General features: G+C 47.2%; 1 protein-coding gene across 1 annotated transcript in view; it reads right to left on the bottom strand.

The window, feature by feature from the left end:
• The window catches only part of ECT2L (epithelial cell transforming 2 like), a 2,055,529-nt gene that overhangs the window by 629,416 nt on the left and 1,407,523 nt on the right, over positions 1-18,590 (bottom strand). The window contains exon 17 of the mRNA XM_069608104.1: positions 4,548-4,695. Coding sequence (XP_069464205.1) covers positions 4,548-4,695 — 148 coding nt within the window. The remainder of the gene's footprint in view (positions 1-4,547; positions 4,696-18,590) is intronic.

Below are 18,590 nucleotides of genomic sequence, written 5' to 3'. Positions count from 1 at the left end.
TCTATTAGCCGGGTATGGAACCTGTATTTGCATCTAGGTCCTGTTGGTGATCTGGGTTGGACCAAAGCCCTGTCCAAACACCGATCATCTAGAGCCCCCCACCCCTGCTAATCAGCAACATTGTCAACCAGTTGGCATTCAGAAAGGCCCTCAAAACCTGGCTCTTCCCTTCCAACTCTTAAAACCGTCTCACACTCTATACCGTCAATACACGCACAGAAACACCAGCCCAAAACCTGACCCCACACCTATCAAGCCAAACCTCCACTGATGCCGGCAGCGCTCTCAGCGGCACACTGTGACAAAGTCGCCCTACCCCATAAACGATTGCACATCAGTCCCCCGTCCCTCCAGGCCCTCTCCCACTGCTCAGGGTCTCAACCTAGAGAGACCACAACTGGACAGACCAGCCAATCGAGTTGGACCTAGAAAAACAACTTTGAAGATTAACTCCATCCGAGTTTAAGGTATGTATACCTTGCCACATGTTTGTGGACACAGGCCGTAGGTACTGGCACCCATCCATGCACTTTACAATGCAGCTATGACTATACAATTTCAATCTAGCAGCTCGCATAGCCGTCCACAATGAAACCTTTGACGTACCTCAACACCTCTGCCATTAGTATACAGCCACAACCTACGAAGAATTTCGGTCTAGTTGGGCACACATCTAACCTCTGGCACTAACATTCTATCCTAAACCAAAAACAGCACCCACCCACGTGCCTGACCTCTGGGCTGCTTACTGGAGCCTATCCAGGCGACCTAAGTCCTAACCTGGCAAAATGCAAACATGCATCTTTAAATTAACTCTTAGAATCTCCCACACATGGATTACGGTCCCTGAGGGCGTTACAGCCACAAAGCGCATTGAGGCCATACAAATGGGGAAAGGTCGCTATATAAATGATGAATACAATACAATACAAAGGTCTTCTAATTTTAACAGCCCCAAAGAGTCCTTGGTATACTTAAACCATGGGATGGCAAATACATTCTGATAGTTTAAGAGGCCACTTAAGGCAGTTCTGTATCTAATAAGGGTTGCACAAGACCAGATGCGTACCCAAAAGAGCAGTGGTTTCAATCTTATCTTGTCATTAATGAATGTGAGGCCAAGTTCCATTTGTATATCATGTAACATAACATGACATCATTTATAAGCTATACAATCACATTGTGAAACTCTTGGAACTTAACCACCCTATCACACAATCACCCATAAACTAACATTTACTTGAGTTCTCAAAGTAGATGGCCTGCTGCATCGAGCCCCCGAATGATAACCTACCTACTTTTTGTTTGATATTTTAAAAGTTTTGAAATTGTTGCTTTATATCCCTTACCCAGATATCTACCAGTAGCTGAAGAATGATTACTGCTTTGAGAAAAATTGCTCTTTGATCCCTTTATCTCTCAGACAACTGTAAGGGTGCAGAAGTAAGAGTCTGACACAGTGGTGGTATGTTTTTTGGCAAAGACTTATGTTTATATCAATGAAAAGAAAAGGAAAACCTATATGACCCTATTTCTACGAGGGGTTGCCCTACCTCAACAAAAAGACTAAGGACTCGGGCCGGATGTCCAGTAAAGTAATATGTCCACCGTCCTGTGTCCAAACCTATTTCCATCCCTTACACTCTAGACTAACTAAGGAAAAACTGGGTGTTTTCTTGACCCAGAAGGAGGCTTCTCTCGTTCTGGATGCAGATTCAAATATTCAGTTCTTGGTGGCAAAACACAATGAATGGTTCTTCCATTTAAAGGTTCTTGACGTTGAATGATCCCCCACTTATATACAAAAACACAACAGGATTTAACAGGGAATTGTATCCCCTCTTCTTTCTTTCCCAGTCTCTATTAATTACAAAGAAAAACACAGTTGCCATGTATCAGGGGGGACAGAGGGGTATCTCGTCCCCTGTTCTTATTCTTTCTCTAGTTCACAGATGTAGTATCAAGTCTGGTTCACTATCCTGCCAGATTTGATTGTAGATCCTAGTATTCAAGAGAATCTCTTCTTTTGGCAATTGGTTCTTGCCCCCTTATCTTCGCTTATCGTACCTCTTTTTCTCTCTTATGTTGGTTTGATACCCCTCTGGGTTGTCTCAGAGTCTCCCCGACTTTTTGCATAACTTGTTTCTCTTTTGTGTGGGTCCCAGACCCCTTTATGCTATATCTGGACCTCCCCGACTTGCTCTGGGCCCCAACCCCTTGATTGTGTGCTTCTTTGGCTTTGTATGGCTCCTTGACTCCTGTGTGCTGCTCTTGCGGGGCTTGCCTGACTTCGTATGTGTCCCAGACCCCTCTCTCAGGTTTATCGCTTGTTGCACCCATGCATGGTTCACTAACCTGCCAGGCACTGGTTTTCATGTGACTGTCATTTAACCCCCCCAGCCCCCCAAGTACTGGTACGAGGGAGAAGGGGTTCTTCAGCCATGCCCAACCGCCTGCTTCGTTCTCTCCCGTCTCCACCACCCGCTACTGTAAAGCAAGTACCTTGTTTGGCGTTACCGGCTTGCATGGGCGGCTTTGCGGAACTGCTTCTTCCTACTGTGGGCTTTCGCACGTCTTCCAGCAGTCTCCACGTGTCCTTGCAGCGTTCCCAGGTCTGGTCCCTCTCAGCCTGTACCTCCCGGCCGACCGCACAGTCAAAACTGCTGGTCTTCCCCGGGCCTCCAATTGTCCAGCCTGGGCACCGGTAAATACAGCGTGTGTTCGGCAAGGCTCCGTCAGCCTTTCATGTTCTCTGTGGCAAGCCTCCAGCCGGCTCTCAGTTTCTCCAGGGAGGATCTGACAAGGCACACAGTCATTCTTCCCTTCTTATGGCTGGGGCTGACTCTAGTTGACTGTACCGGGTATGTTGTTTCCGCAGTGGGCTTTTGCCTCCTTGCCTGTTCTTCTTCGTGTCAGTGGCTGTATGCACTCCATCGGGGTAAGCCAAACTCTTCCTCGTACCAGTATGATCTGCATGGATGGGGTCTTCTACTTTACAGAGATACATAGATGTGTGGTAAAGCACAGGGGATGAGGTGGGGTGAGAGGAAGGAGGGGACAAAAAGGGAGGGAGTGTATACCGCATTCTCCCAAGAAGATTGTCACTTGTCCCATGGAGGGCTTCCCTCTCCATGAGATCCACCTCCGAGTACCACCCCCAGTGGGATTATTGGGTAGCGGCCTCAACTCCCTGGCCTTGTGGGAAGGGGCTCCCCCCATGGGAGCAGTAGCAATACCCTCAGATTTGTCACACAACATATAAAACTATATTAAGCAAGTGTTGAACAGAATATCAGAGCAAGGCTTGGATTTCCATTTTGGCTCCAAACTACCTTGATAATGAAGGCTACCACAGGGATTCCTTTGGTTCTCACCTGCCCAAAAAGATATTAGATCTCAAATCTGCAAGTCAAACAGAATACAATATTCAGTTGCGTTACAGAAGCACACAAATTAGACCATAATACCAGGATTTTGGAAGTCCTTACTTGGTGCCCAGAGAGACACATTTCAGTTCAATATTTTGTCGCTTGTGCACAGACGTCTGTAAGTAATGTTCCAATCAATTTGCAGGGGCTTGCTGTTGGCATCACAGACTAAGCATAATCCCGGAAAGTCACCCTGTAAAGCCATCATCATACATCAACAATATACACTGCACAATTTCCCATAATGGCAAGTGAGGGGGATTGGCATGACAGAATCTCCACACCGTTGGAGGATTTGGCAAGCCCAAAATGCCATGCGAGGATGCTCAGGGACATGTCAGGCCCATAACGCTACGGACATCCATGCTATGCTGAACATGTTTTGCTTGCTTCAATAAAATAGCTTAAAAAACGATACAGCCCATGTGTTTTGCCTTTTTAAAGTACAGTGGTGTGTAGACACAATGACATATGAAATTTAGTTAGATGGAATCATTAAAGACAAGAAAGTACATTTTTTAGATGGAACAAGAGATATGTTAATTGTAGTAGGGCCCCATTTGGAAAGGCTTAAAATCATCATTAGGGGTTGATGTCAATTGATACCGTTGGGAGTGTAATGGCCTTCAAGAGAACAAGGATCTAGGTCTATTGATACAGTTGAAAGTGTTCTAATTGCTGAGCAATTATATTGTTAAATTAGAAGCTTTTATGGTGCACCAAATTCTATCAGCAATATCCTCAAAGCATATAAGGGTTACAGTGATTGAAGGCAAAAACAGGAGAAGTCATTAGCTAACTGCCTCAACAAACGATTGAGCCCTGACCTTAGCATGAAAACATATGTATTCTTTGATTTACTATAACGACACTGAGTGATCATTCTAGGCTTGTGTCATGTAGTATGGAATCATAAGTTATACACTGAGTGCACTTTTTCAGATTTCTCATTGTGTATGAAACACATTTGTACCTGAATGCTATTATACAACTATGAATTGTAAAACAATTGGTGTTATTATTGTACAACATTGTTAATTAGATGCTAGTTTTATACATACTTTTCATTACAGTCACTTTTCAGCCTGGAGCTTGCTACCATTTATCAGTGATACATACCTTATCAATAGTTTTCAATATCACTGTATAGTTGTTGAAAAAGTTGGTATATGTTTTCAGTCGACTGCCAAACTTGGTAAAAACATCCCCCAAGCATTGAGCTGGTCCCCATTCCTGAAGTCTTACCATGAGTTCATCTAAAAACAATCTATGAAAAATGAAAAAAATTGACATACCAATGTGTTAATGAAGAAAAAGAGCACTATTAGTTCTCACCAAACATTTTATTTGATACTACCTTTAACAGTAATTCTCTTTAGGAGTCATTCTCTACAAACATCACTTTATGTATTCTCTTTGCATGTTGAAGAAACAAAACAAAGTAACATTAAAAACACTGCACATGGCCATGCTAGTTCTGATAGGTGTTTGAATCACCCATAGATTAACATAGGTTACAGTAGGTTGGAATTTAACCTATTCACATTTTGCTTGTAACCTTTAATGTGCAATGGTAAAAGTGCCCTTCCCTACAATAGTTTGAAGTTTGTTAGTAGCCCACAGTGAATGCAGGTCAGTGGCAGACAAATGCATAGAGTTAAAAGAAAAGTCTGCAACAAAGATACACAGCTTGCCTGTCTCTTTTAAGCAATTGAAATGTTTCTTTCATGCCAGAAAGAAAAAGCAGGGTGGTGAGGAACAGGAATGTGCAAGCATATATGGGAGAAGGGCTGTTACTATACAAACTGGAAGGTTTAGCTGAAGGATTCGATTCCATGCCTAGCATGGGAAGAAAAGCAAATACTGTGCAAGCCAGCTAGCAGAGGGGACTATCATTAGTGGACGGTAGGTAAAAGGGGATACTGTATTTAGTATCAGAGAAAATGAGGTAACCTACATACTTGGAGCAGGGAAGCAAGGTCAGCATAGTGCGAGAAAACTGAATAGTGTTATGGTGTGAATATTACATCAAATGTATAGGAGGGAAAAGGACATATTGCAGAAATAATTCTTCCATAGAATGTTAATTACCTCTTGTGATACGGTTGTCTGCCAGTTACGTGCCTTTATATCGAGGTAATGTATAACGAATGCCTATATATCAAATCTTTTATCTTGAAAACCTTTATAGTGAATGCATTCTTTTTAGGAGGGGTGGGGGTTTCCCCTCCAAACCCCTGTTTCCCACCCCTAAAAAAACATCCTGACCGTTTTCAAAAAATATTTAACCCTTTACCCCACCCTAAATACATTCACTATAAAGGTTTTCAAGATAAAAGATTCCATATATGGGGATTCAATAAACAGGATTCGATATAAACACTGTATACCTCGTCTGCCGGACTCAGGCTAGTCTTGTGACCAAGGGGCAAAGGTGCCTTACCAGGCTAGCAGATGATGGGCCCAGGAGTGGAACGGGGAGGATGCTCTGGTCACTCCCAAACAGCCCTCACCTCGTGGCAGGGGATGGCCACAAGAACCTTAAGAGCGTTGTACATTTAAGAGACTCAGCACTTACAGTGGGAAACATAAAATTAATTAGTTGGGGCAGACTTTCAAAAAGTGACGTAAGCAAATAAAAAGCTCAGAGTTTGCACTTGTTTTACCTCTGACACTTTATATGTTCAGGTTACCTTCTTCACAAATGTGACCTGCACAGTTCTGGGGGGCTGTGCAGCAGTGCAGAAAATGCACAGGCCAACTTCCTTGCATAGATTAGTGCCGGGAGCTATAGCCTCCCAGTACCCACATGAGTGCTGGAAACGCATTCAATTGAGATGGACCCTTAAAGGGTCTTTGTGAAATGTAAACTAAAAAGCATGTCTATCCCTCCTTGAGGGATAAAATGTAAGCATGACAGCAGCGGTTCATACTATTGCTGTGCTACTTAACAAAAAAAACTAAGGTTGCTAACTAATGCTGCTGTACAGCTGCAAGCTCCTTGAACACCCTCTTAAGTCACTTTCTATCTATAGATTTCTTATTTTGTGCCACTAACCCAAAGGCCTCAGGGCGCTCACAAGGCAAACAGAGAACAGGAAGACATGGTGCATCAGTCAGGTTGTGTAGTCTACTTCTTTGTCAAATACAAATGTTTAAAAACATTTTCTAAATTGGGTTATTGAGGCACTTGAGTGCAAGAGGAAGAGCGTTCCAAAGGGCTAGAGCCACCCATTTACTTTTTATTTCTTTTCAATATAGCATGTTATAGAGTTTTTACAACATATCTGAAAACCGAGGAATCGGAGCAGCAAACATTAAAACAGTCCATCAGGGAGGAGACAGCATTATGTATAGAATGTTAATCATTACATTTAATTGGCAGGTACCGATGGTAGGCTGATATTGACAGGTTTTAGTGCATAGTTTTGGGTTTGGTGAGACAGTAGAGATAGGGGCATATTGGTGGGCCTGGGACACGCCGCATGGCTGTATGGCTTGCGCTTATCTGCTTCGGTGGGGGGTTGGCAGTCCTTCATGCTTCATGGTTTGCGGACAATCCCTGGGAATTGTTCAGGGTAGTCTAGAAAGGGGGACCAGGTGCTGTAGAATCTCCCCATGTTTCCCAGGCGAGTGGGCGTTATTTGTTCAGCAACACTGCTGTGTCCCAGCATTTCGTCCACCACATGGGGACCATAGGGCCATCAGTTTGCTTCCAGTCACGCAACACTGATTTTGGCTGCCATGAGCAAGTGTGTGGTTAGGTCCACCAGGTGTCCTGTCAGTGGGAATGCCCCATCACCTGTGTCCCCCAGGAGTACAATTCCTGGATCCCATGGTATTGTCAACCCCATGATCAATCAGATCTGTTCTAGGACCTCCCTCCAGAATCAGCGTGACTTCGGGCATGTCCATAGGAGATGTACTAGTGAGCCTGTTTGACAGCCCCTCCAGCATTGTGGCGATAGTGCTGGGTTGCTTTTGTTCAGAATTTCTGGGGTGATGTACCATCTATAACTTATTTGTGACACATTTAGAGCTTTTATGAATACGGGAGCAGATACGTCCCCAGTCATCCAGCCCTAGCTCGCTTCCCAGGTCCCTTTCCCATTTAACCATGTAGTTCTCCTTCTTGGTGGGGTCAGCTCTATCTAGGAGTGTGTAGTGGAGTGAAATGTTTTCTTCTCGGTGTCGCTAATGTTAGGATGCGCTCTAGCGCGTTAAGTTCCCTACCTGTGTGTGTTCTTGTTCTGTTTTGTGACATCCAGTGTCTGAGCTGGGCATATCGAAATCTTTCTGTTTCTGGGAGTCGGAATTTTGCTTTGCATTTCTCAAATGACAGTGGTGTCCCGTTGGTGAAAAAATCAGTGATTTCATTTAGTCCCCCTTGCTGCCATTTACGGAATTCCGTTGGAATGATCCCGGGAGTGAAGTCAAGGTTGTTCCATACCGGGTCAAGGGTTCTCAGTGAGCCTCTGTTGCCCCAACAGCGCACCGCCTTACTTCAGCACTGAACCGTATTTTTGTTGGATGTTAATGGGCCTGTGCCCGGAGCCCCAACAGATGTTGCGAGGTTTGGCAGAGTTGCAAGTGGAGATGGGCACCAAGCTTCCTCTATCTGCTTCCACTGGGGTTGGTTATTGGTTACCTGTCAGGCAAGGGAGTGTGAGAGTTCCACTGCAAGGCAATACCTAGAGACGGCTGGAACACCAAGGCCTCCCGCAGCTGTGCCCCGGAGCATGACTCTCCTGGCTATTCGCAATTTTTTCCTGCCCCATTTGTATTTTAGTAACTCCGTTTGTAGCTTTTGGAGCCCTCCCTCTAGGATGGTGACCGGTTGGGCAAGGCTCTATTAGATAAGTCTTGGGACCAAGTTAATTTTCAGGGACGTTATTCTCCCAAACAATGACACCACTTGTTTGTGCCAGCGCTCCAGGTCGTTTAGTAGGTCCATGAACAGCTGCTGGAAATTAGCCTGGAACAAATACACTCGATTTTGATTGGTATCTGAACCCCTAGGTAAGTGATGTGAGATCTAGTCCAGGAGATGGGGCCTGTGTTTGCCAGTGCTTCTCTGCAGCCATGTGAAATATTTACCCCCAGAGCCTTTGATTTCGCGTAATTGACCCTAAAACATGACGCCTCTCCAAATGCTGAGGTCTAGTGCCAAGGAGCCATCAATCTGGGTTACGGTGAGAATGACGTCATCTGCATACATGGAGGCCTTATATCAGCTGCCACCCACCCTTAGGCATTGTATTTGCGGATGGTCGCAGATTCTGGCCGCAAACATTTCCATAGAGAGTGCGAATATTAAAGGTGATATGGGGGAACCTTGCTGTGTGCCTCTGGAAATCGTGAGTTTCAGGGAACTAATGCAGTTTATTCTCAGGGATGTAGTGGGGTGTTGATAGTTAGCAAGGGCCCATTTGATGAATCTTGGCCCATACCCATAGTGAGCTAACGTCTCGCTTATGTAGCCCCAATCTAGTAGGTCAAATACCTTGTGAGCATCAAGCGATATCAATGCTAGTTCTAACCCTGGCCTGGATGCGCTCTCAATTAAATTTAGGGTTTGTCTGATGTTATCTTGCGTGTTGCGGCCTGGGATGAACCCGGTTTGGTCTGGGTGTATTAGCTCGGGGAGGACCCTCGCAAGTATGGTTGCCAGAATTTTTGAAAAGATTTTAGCATTGTTGTTCATTATTGTTATAGGTCGATAGAAGGCATAATTCTCTGGGTCTTTTCCTGGTTTTGGGATGAGCACTGTTAAGGATTCTTCCATAGAGGGGTAATGCCTCCTGTTGTCAAGAAGGAGTTAAATAGTGTCACGAGTTGGAGGGCTAAGATATAGGCGTATGCCTTATAGAATCGTGCCGTAAACCTGTCAGGGCCTGGCGCTGTGTTTTTCAGGGATTTTATTGCTTCTGTTACCTCTTCTATTGTGATGGGGAGCTTGAGGGAGTCTATTTGGAGTGGTTCATCGCCTCTAGGGGTAGCCGTCAGATAACTGGTTTGTGCCGCTTTCTCTGTTGGAGTCCCAGACATGATCTTTTGTGGTGGTTCATCATTGCCTTCATTTTATCACCCTCTGCGTATGGTATCGTTTCGTTTGGGCCCCTAAGTGTTTGGATATTTTTCGGGTATGTAACTTTTTTCAGTTTATACACCAGGAGCCGGTTCGCTTTATTGATGTTCATATAATAATATTGTTTAGTGTATGCTAATGCCCATGTGGATTTGTCTGCTAGGTGCACTTCCAGAGTGGGTTTAGCTTTTGTGAGCTCTCTTCCTGCTTTTCTGGTTTGGTGCCTTTTAAATACTTTTTCCAGTTCCACCACTCTCTCCTCTAGCATAGTTTGTTGTAGCTGCCCGGCTCTCCTTTGCGCTGCAGCTCATTTGATCAGAGCTCCCCGCACCACTGGCTTCATGGCATCCCAGATCACTGCCTCAGAGCAGCCCACTGAGGAGATTTCCCTAAAATAACACACAAGGGCCTTCGATATTTCTTGCAGTGCCTTTGTAGCTGATTTGGGAGGCCCTGCACTCGCACTCAGGCTAATGCTAGGGCATGGTCCGACAGCACTCTCGGTTGAATTTGCACCTCTTCGAGGCAGGGGGAACAGTGCACTGGACATAAGAATTAGGTCTATTCCAGAGAGGCCTTTGTGGACGTGGGAGTAGAATGTGTAGTCATGGACTCCTTTAGAGAGTCTCCATACATCTACTAACTGCGTTTCCCTCAAAAATTCTGCAAAACCTATTGCTCGAGTATAATCTTACCTTGAAGGTGGTAGGGTTTTGTCATTGTGTGGGTTAGGGACCAGGTTGAAGTCTCCTCCTATGAGGAGTCGGCCATCACCAAACGTGGTGATGTCTGGTATGATGGTGCAGAGGAATATGTCTTGTGCACCATTTGGGCAGTATATGGAGGCAAAGGTTAGGGCTTGTTTGAACATGTGCCCCTTTACTAGTAGATATCTCCCACTGGGCCTCGTTTTATGGCGAGTTGGTTTAGTGGCATCTTCCAGCTGAAAAGTAAGACCACCCCCCTCTTTTTTTCTCCCACAGTGCCAAAATAGCTCTTAGTGAATTGGCCAAAGTGTATCCGTTTCTCAAATAGGCTGAGTTCTACTGATTTCCGCTTCCCCGGAAAGTTAAGGCCTTGCACATTCCAGGTCACCATGTATACTTCTTTAGTAAAGTCAGCTGCCATGTTTATTCCGAGTTGTCAAGCTCATCAGCCCGCAACTCGGGCCTCTGCGCTGTGGGATAGAATTAAAACGTCCCCTATTGCTTTCAATCCTGTCTCGCTGTCTAAGTGATTCCCTGTTGCTGCTCCTACCTCTTAACCTTCCCCTCAAACAAATTTCTCCCCAACAAATTCCCTTTCCCCTACTCCAACTGAAAAAAGCGAGCACGTGAGCCCAGCCCACAACCCTCAGGGCAACCGGTTTAAAGCCAGACAACCAACCATACTAGAGACAACTGGTGCCTCTTGATGGCATAGGTAAAACACTACAGTTGCATCAATTCTGCTTATTGTTCGGCTGACCGCCAACTCCTGGAGCATTTCAGGATTGCCTCTGCATCCGTTTGTGTCCCCTCAGAAAGTATTCAATAGTTTCAGTCCAGGGGACGGCTTGTCTGACACCTGGGGGGCGCATAGATGCCGTTCTGTGGAGAGCACTGGAGGTGTCTTCTGGGAGGTCAGTTCTGTAGCACCTGGAGCAGGTATCTCTCGTTTTCAGGTGAGTTATTCCGCCTCAATCTTTGTTGCTTTTCTTGCTTTTGTAGGTTGAGCCCTTGATCCTTCGCCTGCTGTCCACCAGTGTCCACGGCTACGCAGTGTCTCTCAGTGAGGCCTCATTGGGTGCTGCTCCACCTTCGGGCTGTTGTCCTCCCCAGTTGGATTCAGTTTTTCTGCCTTTTCATGGTGCGGATTTGCCACTGCTTGTCCTTCAGGTTCAAGTTCAGTGTGGTGGGGAACCCCCATCGGTACAGTACTTTCTTTTCCCGTAACCATTCCATCAACAGTTTTAGGGATTTCCTTTTCAGTAGCTTGGTTGCGGCTAGGTCTTGATATAGTGTAATGGAGGCATCTCTGAATTGGATACGAGCAGAGTTCCTGGCTTCTTGCATTATCTCCTCCTTGACCCTATAGAGGTACACTCTCGCGAGGATATGCGGTGGAGTAGCTAGTGCTAGTCGCGATCTGGTGCGGTGCACCCGGTCCAGTTCGGCACTGTCGGGAAGCATTAGGATGAAGCGATAAAGGTCCTGGGTGAAGTCGCCTATCTCCGCATCCGTGATGGAATTTGGAATACCCTGCAGGCGGATGTTATTGCAGTGGGAGCCTTTTTCTGAGTCCTCTTGCTTGAGTTCCAGGGCCTCGCATCTGGCCTCCAGTGCAGTGATCCTATCTGGTCCTTCCCCAATCTCATATTACTGGTTGCACAGTGTTCAGAGGTTCTACTTTCGACCTCGTCCATGCGTTTGTCAAGGCTGGTGATTTTCTTCAGTAGTTCCTCAGCAGTATTCTTTGGTCATGGTTGCCAGGTGGTCCTGAAGGTCTGTCTAAGTTACAGCTTGTGCAGGAGGAGTGTTGGTGAGCTCAAGGCCTCCTCCTTGGGTCAGTGCCTTAGCCTGTTGCCCGCTTTCTCCATTGTGGTCTGTGAGAGCAAGGTGGAGATGTCCATTTGCTTCGCTGCTTTAGGGGTTTCTGCCATTTTTCCTTTCGGTGTCCAAGGAGTGCTCCCTCTGTCCTATACGAGATTGTATCCTGCGTCATTGTTTATGAAGGTGGATCAGGTCATGTCTACATTGACATGGCTTTGCTGTGTGCAATTCCGTTGCTCCTCCTTATATAAGTGCTTAGGCGTGACTCATATGAGGTTCATGCAGTCTACTTAATCTCCTTCCCACTCCTGTAGAGCCAGACTAGTGCGTACTACACCTCTGGGTAGCAGTGCTTTGAGGCGACCCTGCGCATTGGGGTGTGGGTTTCTGTGTGCAGGTGCTATGAAGCCCTTTAGCTTGGATGGTGAGCCGGTGCAGCGTCCTCTGGAACAGTAGCGCTGTAGGGGTCGGTGTTGAGGATGTACCCCGAGTTCAGCCGCCCTGCCTTTGCTGACTGCAGGGAGGTGTTCAGGCCCAAAGAAACTCTTGAGCGTTCAAGTGTTCAAAACAACATTTCTTCTACTTGTGATTGCAAGGATTTGTGTGTTCCCCAGAGTGGATGGAAGATTGCGCTGCTGGATGGCAGCATTGATTACAAGAAAAGTAACATTGAAGTTAATAGCAGTGCTAGAATCTCACCATGAACCCATTAAATAATTGATATGGTTAAGACTGCTCGGATGTTTTTCAGATTGTCTATGGTTTCATTAAAACATCTGTGGCTGTAGAGAAGCACTGACTTTAGAAAAAGGCACAGTATTGCAGTTAGATATCTTTGATGGGAGCCAATGGCACTTTAAAGTGGCGTACTCCCTGTGGCGGTTGGTCACCGGCACATCCACTCGGACCAGTGTGCCACTGTCAGGGCTCTGGGTTGGAGCAGTGGAAAAGAGGCTAGGGGGGGCGGATCCTTCAGGGCTGCTCCGGGATCCACTGCCGTTGGCTAATTCTCCAGCGAAGACCTGCCCTGCCAAGTTTGCCTTGGTGGGAAAAGCCACTCAATGGTAGCACGAAGCAGCCGGAGGTTCCATACATTGGTCTACTTTCCTCTCGAAGCGGCTGGCTCGCTCTCCCCACAGAATCCAAGAGGGTCGCCGATGTGACCAGGGGGCTGCGCTGGAAGGTGGGGGCAGCATACCTTAGGTGGGTCGGCGGGAGGCGCTGCAAGTGCTTCAGCAGTCCCTCATTAGCCTGGAGGACCGGTGAGTTCGATCCCATCCCCCATCTTGGGTGTCACGTTAGGTGGGCGGCCGTATGATGCCGCGGCTTGGTGTGTGAAAATGGGGTCACCACGGGGAGACCCACTCTGGACCGCCGTTCTCTGTCCCGTTCTCTGTTTTAGTGCTAAGTTTCGAAGAAAACCGCATGTTTTAGTAGCTTTTAGCTGTCTGGCTGTCGGGACAAGGCCGAGAGCTATCAGGGAGGCATGCCGCGTGCTTCGACTCCAAACCACGTCCCCAATCGCCACCTATTTTCTTAAGGGAAACAACGTGGTTTAAACAATAAGGCATCTTTGATGAAGTGTAAAGTGCGTCTCTTAGGCAGCTTCTTAATACACAAGCATAGCTAAGCAGGGGCAACCCCAGCCAGGCATTTGTACACCATGACAACTGCTTTGAATTAAACTATATGGTCAACTGGGAGCCAGTGCATCTTCCGACGAGCATCAGACACACAGGACTGGCGTCCAATCCCGCAGACTGATAGAACTGTACTGTTTTGAATTACCTTCATTCTTTTTAATGGCTTCGGTAGTGCCAACAAGAAGAGTGTTACAATAGTCCGGTTTCGTATTCATGAAAGCAGCTGCTATCAAAGCCCTATTGGTCTCAGAGATAGGGATGAATTTGCCAAAGCAAGTGAATCAGGTAGGAGCAGGAGGAGTTCAGGTGAGAAGGAGAACTGTCTTACTGTAATGATTTTTCTATGGATTCTTCTCCCACAGATTCCTCATGTGATATTGTCATCCAGCTCTGCTGCTCAGAAATCTTTGACAGGGGTTGTCGACTCAGCCGTCGATCCATCTTGCTTGGTGCTCGATCGTCGGCTCCGGACGCGACAAGTGTCGCATAAATACCACCTCACTACGCTCCATGCTTCAGTTCTCCCCTTTCTTCCCCTAGTACGAGAACGCTGCAGAGGAAAACAACGGGAGGGAGGCTAACCAGCCTATGAAAAAATTAACACATGGAATATCCCAACAGGGAGACCCCACAGAATAGAGTTGTAAAAACATTTTTTTGCAACAAAAAAAAACGATCGCATAACAAGATAGAAGCGGTCACCTTACAGCCATTACTAAATGTCATCTCGCTTGGACAGAAGTGTAGAGCAACAAGAACTTTCTGAGCGGGGATGGATGGGAGGGGCGATGAGGAATCTGCGGGAGAAGAATCCATAGAAACATCATTACGGTAAGTAGTTTCTTCTTCTATGGATGGCTTTTCTCCCGCAGATTCCTCATCTGATATACTCCCCAAGCAGTTAGGACACAGAGGAGGTCAGAAAGAGCTATATAAGCCGATTTTGCAGAACTGCTCTACCAAACCGTGCATCGGCCCTGTGTGCAACATTAAGAAAATAATGCTTGGTAAATATGTGCAAGGAAGACCGTGTGGCCGCACGACATATGTTCCTAACAGGAACTCCTCTCTGTAGGGCTGTAGAAGCTGAAACCCCTCTCGTTGAGTGTGTCCCGATGCCGTAAGGAATTTCCCTGCCCGCCAACTGATAACATTTGGTTATTCACAGAATAATCCAATGAGATAGGGTCTGCTTTGTCACAGTCAACCCTTTACGGGATAAAGAATGGGCAATGAATAACTGATCAGTCTTCCGAAACTCCGATGTTCGATTGACATCGAAGCTTAAGGCTCTCTTGGGATCAAGACGGTGGGACTGCTCTTACTCTTTTGAGGGATGTGGAGGAGGGTAAAAGACAGATAGATAAATGGAAAGGGAGAACTCAGAAACTACCTTAGGGAGGAATCCAAACCTCACTTTAAGAGAAACTTTCTCCCAAAAAAAACGTAGGACTAGAGGTTTGCAGCACAATGCCTGCAACTCACTAACCCCTCCTGGCTAAAGTGATTGCAACTAAGAAGGCTGTTTTAAAGGATAGCAGCCTTAAGGGACATGAATGCATGGGCTCGAATGGAGCCGCCATCATGTATGTCAAGACCAGATTAAGGTCCCAATCTGGGACAACAAAAGGGATTGGCGGAAATGTATTGAGAAGGCCTTTCAGGAATTGGGACATGACCGGAATTGTGAAGAAAAAACCCTGATATGGGGTCCTTTTGAACATAGACAAGGCTGCCAAATATTCCTTGAATGTGGTAACATGAAGGCCCTCTGAGGCCAATAACAGAAGGAACTACATCACTGTAGTGGTGGGGCAAGAGATGGGGTCAATCTCCCATTCCCTGCACAACGCCTCAAATCTTCTCCACCTGCACGTATACAGAGATCATGTAGATGGTCTGCGTGCAGCCAACACCACCTCAAGTACCTCGTCAGAGAGGTGCCAGTCATCATATCTCATCCTCTCAAGAGCCACGCATGTAGGTTGAGGGAATCCGGGGTTGGGTGAAACACCCAACCTTCCGACTGGATTAGGAGATCCGGACGCTGAGGCAACCAGTGATGTGGACAGATGGACAGATCCAAGAGATCGGAATACCAAGTCATCCTCACCCAGTCTGGGGCGATTAAGATCATGGTTGCTCAGAAATCTCTTCAACCTCCTGAGAACCCAAGGAATGACGTGAATCGGGGGAAAGTGCAGTGGAGAGGGAAGGCCCAGTCCACCAGAAACGTGTCCCCCAGGAATCCCTTTGCTGGGAATTCCTTTGAGCAAAACTGTTTGCACTTCCTGTTGGACTCTCTGGCGAACAGATCCACTATCTGGATATCCCAGAGAGAGAAGACCTCCTCTAGGGCTTCCTGGCACACTTCCCACATCTGCAAATGTGTTCTCTGCCCCCGCTAGATGAACTGCCCAGACCAAGATCTGGTTCTCCAGTAACCAGAACCGCAGCTGCATCGCCTCTGTGCAGAGGGGACAGGAGTGCACACCAGCTTGCTTGTTGAGGTAGTCCATGGCCACCGTGTTGTCCGTTAGAATCAGGACATGCTTCAGGCTAACCTGATGGCCTGCAACTCCAGCCTGCTGATGTGCCATCTAGCTTCCGTCGCTGATCAAAGACCATCCACCTGCAAGTCCTCACAATGAGCGCCCCAACCCTTCAGAGATGCATCCGTGACCACTCGCGCCTGAGGCCAAGGAGCACAGAAGGGTTCCCCCACCATAAGATTGCTGCAGTTGTCCCACCAGCAGAGGTCGCATACCACTTCCTTGGACACTTTGAGAGGATCAGTGAGCGCTCCCAGGCACTGAGATCACTAGTCCCTTAGGAGCCACTGAAGGGATCTCATGCCCAGTCAGGCCTCTGGCACCAGAAAAATACAAGAGGCCATGAGACCTAAGAGGCGTAGGAAGGAAGCCGCTGGCAAGGTGGCATGGTTCTGGGAACAAATGTACCATCTGTGCTATGTTGTCGGATCTCTCCTCGGGAGAGAAGGCTTTCCATACCCGAGTGTCTAGGACGGCTCAGATGAACTAGAGCTTTTTGGACTGGCGTCACATGGTACTTCTTCAAGTTCAGGGAGAAACCCAGCCTGTGCAGTAGTAGGCATATGTCCTCTAGATGAGACAAGACTCAGCCTGCTGACTTCACCCGGATCCGCCAGTCGTCCAGGTAAGGATATACATGGACCCTGGACCTCCTGAGGTGAGCAGCGACTACCGCCATGAGCTTGGTGAAGACCCTTGGAGCGCAGGCCAACCCAAAGGGAAGCACCTTGAACTGATAGTGCATGTACCCTATGAGGAACCTTAGGAACGTCCTGGGCATTTGATCTATTGGCACTTGGAAATAAACGTCCTGTAGGTCTATTTACCCCAGCCAGTCCTGAAGTTGAGAGCATGGAGAATTCCTCTCAACGTCACCTGAATTTGTCTTTCCTCAGGAACTTGTTGAGAGCACTTAGGTCCAGAATGGTACAGAGACAACCTACTATCTTGGGCACCAGGAAATACCGGGAATACCAGCCCGATCCTCTGTTTGGCAGGTACCTCTTCCACGGCACCCTTTGACAACAGGGCTCTCAGTTCTTCCTGGTGCTCCTGTCCCGGTTGGATTGGAGGCGGTGGGGCTATGTCCAGTGGTTTTCTTAAAAAGGGCAGACAATAACCCCATCGAACCAACTGCAGGGCCCAGGATCTGAGGTAATCTCCTGCCACTGGGGCCAATGTCCTGCCAACCGTCCACCAACCGCTAAGTCGTGGGAGGGGAAATCAAAACGGCTTAGAGGGCGGCGGTGCCCCCGCTGCTGCTTGCTGGCCTCTAGAGGCCTCTCTTCCCCTTGCGAGAAACGCTCTGCCTGGCCTGTGGGAGTTGTGTCTTCCTGCTATATGGTGTACATACCGTCTGTAGCCTCTGCCTCTTGAGGCAACACTGAAGGCAGGCTTAGCCGGATGCCTGGCTAGGCCTTGCGATTTAGCGGTAACATTGGACTCCCTGTCTTTGGCCAAAAAGCAAATCTCCCCCAAAGGCCATGTCCAGTAGTGTGTTCTGAACATTTAGGGAGAAGCCAGAGGTTTTCAAATAGGCTTGTCTCCTTATAACTACTGCTGGCCCCATTGAATGGCCATGAAGTCTGCAATAACTGCTTGGCTACCTCCTTCCGATCCTCCACCAGCTGTAAAAACCTGTCTCACATTGCAACTTTGGGGAGGTACTGAGCTGCATGCTCCACAGATTTCCAGTGTCAAATGAGTATTTTGCAAATCCAGAGGCTACGTTGGTGGCTTTGAGCGCCATGCTGCCAGAAGTAAAAACCTTCTTGGCCATTGTGTCTAACTTTTTTCCCTCTTTATCCAGAGGCAGATTGGATGTGGCTGCCACAGGTATGGTGGTAATTGTGACAGCTTGCACAACAAGCCCTTCTGGAGAAGGGTGTGTAACAAGGAAATAAGGGTCTCCTCTTGCCGGCCTAAACTTCCCCATGAAATTGGAGTTTACGGGGGGATGTGCAAGGATGCCGACATAAAGAGGCTAAAGGGTCTGTTATAGCCGAGTTAAATGGCATATCATGCTCAACTGCACGACCATCATCCAGAATGTCTAAATTCGTAGCCTTGAAGGGGTGTAGCAGAAGACTTTAATCCAAGGGTGTCTAGCACCCTTTCAACTAAGGCCCTGAATTTTGCACAAGTATGCGTGTAGAGCTGACCATGCTGAAGTTCTGAAGAAGTATCTAGGCCACTGGCATCTTGTAATCCCTGGGCTAGAGCCAATAAATCTGCTTGGTCGTCAAAGTAATCGACACCGCTGGTGCCAGAATAGATAGGATCAACTTCCCCTTGGTCGTCGAGCTGATCGATGCTGAAGATCGACCGCATGGAGTCGAAGAATCTCG

The sequence above is a fragment of the Ambystoma mexicanum genome, chromosome 4q (genome assembly GCF_040938575.1).
Source record: "Ambystoma mexicanum isolate Mex_15411 chromosome 4q, UKY_AmexF1_1, whole genome shotgun sequence".
Lineage (NCBI taxonomy): Eukaryota > Metazoa > Chordata > Amphibia > Caudata > Ambystomatidae > Ambystoma > Ambystoma mexicanum.
Note: the sequence above shows the minus strand (reverse complement) of the source record. Positions and strands in the feature narration are given on the sequence as shown.